The 8,329-nt window shown below is 47.9% G+C and overlaps 1 protein-coding gene across 1 annotated transcript; it reads left to right on the top strand.

Annotated features, from left to right (window-relative positions):
• Positions 1-340: 340 nt before the first annotated feature.
• Positions 341-8,045, top strand: ubald2 (UBA-like domain containing 2). The gene is made up of 3 exons (XM_035181715.2): positions 341-610; positions 3,801-3,857; positions 5,850-8,045. Exons 1-3 carry the CDS (start codon positions 491-493, stop codon positions 6,198-6,200), a joined length of 528 nt encoding a protein of 175 aa, XP_035037606.1. The 5' UTR covers positions 341-490; the 3' UTR covers positions 6,201-8,045.
• Positions 8,046-8,329: the final 284 nt, after the last annotated feature.

Consider the following 8,329-nt stretch of genomic DNA (forward strand, 5'->3'; position numbering starts at 1 on the left):
TAAAAAGGTTTTTATAAAATGATCATCTTCTAAACTTTGAATGAACAAAAAGATTTACTGTGTTTACATGTCTGCAGTTTATCTTCCGGTCACAGGACGCAGCCAATCAGCGGCGTGAAAACACATGACGTCAGAGTGTGGGACATGAATAAAGCGCGTGTTGAGATACGTCGGATAACCGCGGAGGGGCGGAGTCGACAGCATCGACTGAAGCTGTTCTACTCCACTCACCGGGAGTGTCCCTGATACACAAAACAAGCACACCATGAGTTTAAACGAGTCCCATGCGGAGCCAATCAGCGCTCGTGTAGTGGTCTGTGTCTGCGGAGTTGACCAATGAGCGTCGCTCTGCTCTTTGTTGTTGGTGATGACAGCAGAACGTTGTTGATGCTGAGACTCAGAGACTCAGAGACTCAGACTGAAGCTCCGGAGCCCCCCCCGGTCAGTGTCCCGTCAGTGTCCCGTCAGTGTCCCGCTCGCTGCGCACATCATGTCTGTGAACATGGACGAGCTGCGGCACCAGGTGATGATCAACCAGTTCGTCCTGACCGCGGGTTGCGCCGCGGACCAGGCGAAGCAGCTGCTCCAGGCGGCCCACTGGCAGTTCGAGGTGAGTCCGTCCTCTGGGGCTCCGGCCCGGCTGCGGCTCGCGGCCCGCCCCGCTGGGGACGAGCCGCGGGCGGGTTCTCACGGAGCCCGGTGCGGTTCCTTCAGCTCCATCCACCATGCGCTCCTGGAGCTAACGTTAGCTTAGCACCGAGGGCTGCTCCGGGTCTGTTTACATCCTCCGGGTCCCCGGGAGTCTTCCGCCCGGCGGCGGCGGCGGCTCGGGCTCGGCCTGCCCGCGAGCCGCCGGCCGCTGGGTCTCATGTAAAGTGTTTAGTTGTGTTCACATCCCCGCAGAGTTTAAAGCGCAGGTTCCTGCTGCACTCACACAACTCAGGGAAACATTCATAATAATACATTTGAATTACATTAGCATCAGCAGCACGAGACCGTTAAAGTCATAATAAACCTACAGTGTAAACACAAGATGGACGACGAGGCTTCACTTCCTCCAGAATGAAGCCAAAACATCTCAGAGAGGAAGAAGCTGCCATCTTGTGGTGGTGACGACATTTGAAGTCAGAGTCTGTGAAGTCAAGGTCAAATACATGGGGTCGACCAATCAGGACTCAGTGTCAGCTGTCAATCGTGACGTCTCTTACAGCTGATGATAATTTAGTGAACATACAGTGTGATTGACTCGGTCAGGCTCCACCCCCTGATTCTCCACATATGGTCACTTCTGGTTTCAAAAAACCAAGATGGCGCTGGAGAAAATGTGAAACTGTGGCTTCAAAGCATCAGCTCACAAACCAACAGGTTGTTGGGACACTTCTCTGTCAGAGACGATGTCTGTCCCAACGTCTCCACTGGGACGGAGCCGCCATCTCCTCGGTTTTTACAGGAGACAAACTGACACTGATCCTCTTCTCCTCAGTTATTTATAGAACAGTTCAGATGCTTCATCCTTCCAGCTGTTCTCCTCCTGTGCTGTTTGTCATTAAAGCCGAGACGATTGGACGGATGAATCCGTTTCATACATGGAGACGTTACCTCAGACTCTGGGAGGTTGATGGACAATAAGTGGCTGATCGATTGGAAGAAACATGAAATAAACCGGCGACTTGTTCTGATCGCAGCTTCTCATCCGTGACACTAAACTGGAGCTTTTTAAACGTTCTCTGATGAAGTGAGATTCAGGAACACGTCACTGCTGTCTGACATCAAGCAGACAAAAGAATGAATCTATTAGCTCATCAATGGATCAGTGTGAAAACGGCGAGGGTGGAGGTTGTTGTGTTGCGTTCAGGGACTTGAGCTGAGAGGTGCAGGATTTTGATCAGAGCCGTGACTTGTTGGGGGTGTTTTGACTTCCATCACAGCCCAGTGGTTAATATCAAAGATTCTCTGTGAGATGAGCTTCTTGTCTGTGTCGTAAGCTGAGACGTTGTTGTGTCCCTGCAGTGACTCACTCCCCTCGTTACCTGGACGCTGTTGATTCAGGCTGAGAGGACGACGCTCGTCACTCGACAGGAAAACACAGATACCATTTCAAACTGGTTCTGCGTCTGTGAGACGAGCTGTTAAACATTACTCTGGTTGGAATTTGATTCTTCCTGTTTCCTCAAATGTGTCATCACAAGCGAGGGTTTGATTACAGGCCCTTAAAGATGGAGAGTAGCATAAAGTAATCAGTTAGTCATTCTGGTGACTTGTATTATTGAGTCATCGCGGCAGCGTGAAGACAACAAGCTGTGATCAGACCTGGTTGAGTTGTGACATTAACCACTGATTCAGGACGTTTCATACAGATGACGTTCTCCACCGAGTTGTTTCCTCTCTGTGACAGTGTTTGTGTTTACAGGAAATGTGAGTGGACAGACGAGACACTGGTGAGTGATGCTCATCAAACCGTCCTGCAGAACAAACCGAGCGGAGACAAAGAGCAGTGTGGATTCTGTGGCTCTTCACACAATAGCTGCGAGGAGCTTTCACACTTTGATATGTGTGTCACGTTGTACGGCACATTCCTGCGCTGCCACTGCTGTTGTCAAACAACCAGCCTGTGAGGGGGACCACTGCATTCACTGAGGCTCTTGAGAGAGAGAGAGAGGCTGCCAGTGAAGGGAAATGGAGGCGACGCTGAGCAGTAAAACAAGCCCCCCCCTGCCCTGTCTGATCTGAGGCTTTGTTTTCATTTGAAACACATCAGCTCTGCTTCAGATCCGGAGAAGTTTGTAACCGTGCTGGTTCTGTTCTGGTTTGAAAACTCTTTATTCTGGACGAACAGAAACTGAGATGTTTGGAAACGATCACGCTCACAACCTCTTGCTGATTGGGTTGTTGGTCATGACGTAGCCTTCTCTGATTGGTCCGGCTCCTGTCACATGACCTCCTTCAGGCAGAAAACCACCAGAGTAGAAACAACACGGAGAATCAAGTACAAGTGTCACGACCTTGTTGTCTTTGCTGTTGTTCATTTAAATTCTGTATTATACAGATGTTTACATGTGGAGGAGACCAGATGTTATTCCTCTGTTTACACCAGCACACGCCCACCCAGTGTTTGTGAGGGGTCATGTGATCTGTACTTTCAGGGACTTGATGGACATGGATAGTTTGGTTAGAAAACGTGTTGTATGTTATGAATGTTAGAACACGTTGATCACATGGTGTGAACAGGAGGCAGGTTTGTCTCGTGATAAACTTTACGAACGAGGAACCACGGTGTTAAAAGTAAGAGCAGGGATTTATTTTTTTGGAGCGACGACGACCTTGTGAGCTTCTATTGATTATGATTTAGATTTATTGATGAATTATTACCCATGAAATATCCTAAAAGATCGCAAACAGTGTGTCTCAGTCTCCGAGAGCCGGAGGTGATCTCATGTTGTCGACCTCGGACCCGTCACTAACATGAATCAGGCTGGAATGTGTTTGGACTGGCTGCTATCAGCCGCTTTCTGTCTGGCAGGTCATGAAGTGTGTTTTCCTTCACGCTGGCGTGAGGAACTGAACAAGGAGCCGACTTGTTTCCTTGTTTGCTCAGAGAGGGTTAGGCCACGAAAAGCTGCTGTTCACATCTTTATCAAGTCTCTGATTATTGTCTTCGTCTCCACCTCCAGCAGGAGGCTTCATGTTGTCTGCTTCCCTCTGTAAACGGAGGGAAACACCACAAATTCATCACTGCTGAATGTTGTTTGGTTTCAATCAAATCAAAGTGTAAGTGTTCCCTCGTCTCTGTGTCTCTCCAGACGGCCCTGAGCTCCTTCTTCCAGGAGGCGAACATCCCCAGTCACCACCACCAGATGGTAAGTGCATGAACCAGTAAAGAGGAGACTCCAGACGTGTGTTAAACAGAAGCTGATCCTCTGGACGGTGGGCGGATGCACCCGCTGACCTGCTGGACTCAACCCGGGGGTTTAAAGGGACAGTTCACTGAAAGATTCCCTCAGTATCTGCTCACCACTGTGATGGGGGGGGGGTAAACTGTGTTAGAGCAGAAACTCAACTGAAGTTACGAAGTGTTTTAGACCTAAAGCCCCTGAAGGCTTCCTACGGGGTGCGTTCACGGACCCTGGGAAGTCTCAGTTTCTGTTCAGACCAAAACACAACCTCAAAGTTTTCAAACTAAAACCAGACCAGTTTACACAAGTCTCTGATTCAGAGGCTGGAAAACTCCACCAGGCGTAACCATAGCAACAGGGAAGGGTTTTAAACGTAGTGTTGATGGCGGCTCAGTGAAAAACCTGTTTGTTCATCTTTGATTAAAGGCTCATTATTGCTGCATCACTGGTTCTGTCTCTGTAACAGTGAGCCAACATGGCTGCACGGGGGGGGGAGCAGCTGCCTCTTGCTTCACTCCTCTGCAGCCTTGTTCAGTCCTGTTCTGCACAGCCTCCAGCCAGATGATGTCATCGCACTGCACCCAAAATAATAACAAACCCCGGCTGCCTCCGCCTCTCACACACACACACACACACTCCTCCCAGAGCGAGAGAGAGACACGTACACTAAACAAGAGCAGGAGGACGAGCTGCAGACTGGAAACATGGCTGCTGCACACATCCTGAAACACACACACACACACACACACACACACACACACACACACACACACACACACTCTTAACCGTGGTTTCAGTCCAATTGAAGTGAGAAGACAGTTTCCTGCTCTGAAGCTGAATGAGCTCATCTGTAGTTTCAGACCGTTTCTCGGCTCCTGTGTGAAGTGATGAAGTCTGATGATCAAACTAAAGAAACTCAAAGTGCAGTTCTCTAAGTGACAGAACAACCACAACATGCTGAGTCTTGCTGGACTTGAAGGCTTCATCCACACGACCACATTTCAGTTTGGAAACATCTGTGTTGCCAGGTTCCGCCTCGTGTCAAAGGCCAATCACAGACTAGACGCTGTCGCTCTCGTGGAGTTTTCCTCTGAACAGAAACTGAGATGATTCTCGTGTTTAGATCCTGTCGAACTTCAACCTGTTTTATAATGAAAAGACAACGTGTCACTGCCTGGAACACGAGATCTTTAACATCAGGAAGCAGCTCAACACTCAGATGGTTTGTTCCAGGTCGTCAGCAGGACAGAGAACCGGTTCTGTGTTGTTGTTAAAGCATGAGGGTCATGTGTGTAGTGTGTGTAGTGTGTGTAGTGTGTGTCAGTCATTCTTCCCCTGTGGCCTGACGGAGTCATGAGACGTCTTATTGTTTATAAAGTACGTACAGATCTGATGTGAACACCGGCGCCCCCTGGAGGGGAGGAGCAGGAACACACTGTCGGCCCTCGTGTTAGACTCCGTTTATCACTTTTTACTGAAATCTGAGTGTCTCCTCACTTTCATCTAATTCTGTTTAAAATACTTCTCAGTAATTTATACTTAAAATATAAAAATCATCTTCAACACTGAAAATAATGATAAAAAACAAGAGGATTAAAATACAAACTGTTATAAAGGAAACATGAAGCAGCAGAAACAACCTGAGTGTGTGTGTGTGTCTGGAAGTGACTTGATCACAACTTGATCTAAATATACCCCCCCCCGCACAGCTGAGCGGACCCTCTATTTCTGTGTGTGTGTGTGGGGGGGGTTGTTGTTTATTCTCTTGATTCAAGTTCTATATATTTGGTTGTATTGTGTGTTTTGTTTTTATATATAATTACTTATAAAAGTTCATGGTCATGATGACGATGTGTTTTTGCGACAAGTATCAAAGTAAATCAGACTTTTGAGCAAGTAAATAAACAAGCGTCTCGTCTTAACCTGAAGAATCTTTCTGCCGTTTTCTTCCCACAGATGTGTACGCCCAGAAACACTCCCGCCACGCCACCGAACTTCCCCGACGCCATCACCATGTTCTCCAAACTACGAGCGTCTGAGTGCGGCCCCAGCGTCGGCAGCGGCCCCTCCCAGGCGTCCATGGCCTGCTCCCCCCCGGCCCCCTCTTCCACGTCGGGGTTTGGCTCCTTCTGGGCTTCGTCGCCGCCCGGCCACCAGCCGGCCTGGCTGCCGCCCTCGTCGCCCACCGGCCACCACATGCACCACCACCACTACCACATGCAACAGACTCCCATGTGGCCCCCGGTGTCTCAGCCCAGCGGCTCCCAGCAGCCCCCTGTCGTATCTGCACTCCACGGTCAGAGATGAGACTGTGGGGGGGGGGGCAGGACGGGCGGTGGGGTCACATGGCGACAAAAGATTCTGTTTGGGGAGCAGGAGATGGGGAGGGGGGGGGGTTTCATGTGTGAAGAAGACGAAGATCCTGCTTCTTCTTCTCCTGAGGAAACTGAAGACGAACAGTTTGTCTCCTGCGTCTTCATCGTGTCCACGTTGACCAGCAGGTCACCGACAACCTAAAGACTCAAACGTGTCCGTGTGGATGAAGCTGGAGAAAAACACCATGAATGATGGATGAATTTGGTAAAAGGACAAAACGCGCAATAATTTGATGATTTGGAAAATGCCACATTCCCCGTGTGGTTCTTTTCTCGTCCTGCTGGTGACCGAGCAGGAGCTGGGTTCTAATCCTCCAGCTTCAGTGATGGATTTCAGTTCCATAACGAGAGGCCGTCACCAGACAAGACACACGTTCACCTGCGTAGAGACGATTGAGCCGTGGACGGGGGTTCACCGTGTTTCTGTCTGTGCAGCGGTTCGAGGCCGACTCAGTGATTTTCCACACAACCTTTTCAGACGCTCAACCACTCCTACCTCTGTCTGAATGGGAGAGGCCCCACGCGCTCTGAATGTATTCACAGTCGGGATCAGAGGGTTTAGACGAGTCCAAACTGAACTAAAGACGGACGCTCGGGTAAAATCCGTCTCCTCAGACCTGAATGATTGTTCAGATCCACAAACCAACCTGAGACTCTTCTGTTCTCTTTCTCTCTTTTATAATTAACATAAAACATTTTTAAAAATCACCTGTAGATTAGTGTCAAGTTTTAATTGTGAAAAACAAAACGTCACCTCATGTCGGGAAGAGACGGGATTCAGATCCAGAAGGTTTCGTTTTTCACACTTTCACAGACAATCAACCTTCTCCTGTGTTTCTATTGTTTTTATTGTCCAGCAGGTTGGTTCCAGCTCGTCGGGCTGGGTGAGCTGCGACATGTTGAGCTCCAGCACGTGATGAGATCATATTTTAACATGTGACGCAGAAATGATCCAAACTTACTTTAATGGAAAAATCTGCCCCGAAGAAAAAGCAGCCGTGTGACGGGTTTGACTTTTCTGGGTTCATTTAGGTTTTTGTGAATTTGTCTGAATAAATCAGATTAACGTTAGAGAACAGGTGACGACGTGTTGATGTTCCTCCTCTTTGGGATTTACTGTCTTTAAACGCTACGTACGTGGTTTTTTAATCGGCCCATTTCTCGGTTCATCGACTCATTTTGTTTGTAAAACCTCAGAGAAATAGTGTTGAGAACAGATTTCTTCAGTTTACTCAGTTCAGACGTAACCATCAAATGTTTGGATTGCAATGTGATTGAAATGATTATCGAGACTTAATTCATCAGACAGATTACTGCAGCAAATCTGACAAACGGCTGCAGACTCGAAGATCACGTGACGATACTGAAATAAAGGAGAAATGTCTGATTTTAGTAAGAACATTGTTATGATCCTTTTAAATCCAGATGTCTTCTCATGGCTGTGAGCTGAGGGCAGATGTTTCCTTTAAATCAAACAGGCTAACGTGTTGAATGTTCGTCCGTCCTGACGCGTTCGCTGTCAGCGGCAGGTTCAGGTCTTTGTGGACGTCCTGTCAGCTGGAGGCCGGACACAGTTTGAGTCTCAAACATCCTGAGGATTTTACAAATGATCTTTAAGACACTTTTTCTCCATTCAGGATTTTGTTCTTATCACTTGGACGATATTTCAGAAACTCACTCTGTTGTGATCCATGACTCTTTTATAGAGATTTCTCTCGAGTTCATTTCTTCTGCTGAGATTTGTATTTATATGTTTAATAAAACAAGGTATGATCTACTTCCTGTGGCGTCGGGGGTTTTTACTGGAAGAGCAAACGGTTGAGAGGCACTTGTGGTTTTACTCGTTACTGAAGGTTGAGGAAGGAAGTGGTTGTTGAGCTGTTTGTCACCTCGTCCCAACGGGACTCGAAGAGCAAGTGTTGAGTTAAAGTGAGTTAAAGACATTTGTCTTCATGTCTGAACAGTGGGAGGAAGCTGACGTGTGTTTCTGTCCATTTACCAAAATATAAATTGAGAAAATGGCACCAGCGCCTGTAAAAAATAAATAATATCATAAAATAA

Source organism: Hippoglossus stenolepis, chromosome 16 (genome assembly GCF_022539355.2).
Source record: "Hippoglossus stenolepis isolate QCI-W04-F060 chromosome 16, HSTE1.2, whole genome shotgun sequence".
Classification (NCBI taxonomy): Eukaryota; Metazoa; Chordata; class Actinopteri; order Pleuronectiformes; family Pleuronectidae; genus Hippoglossus; species Hippoglossus stenolepis.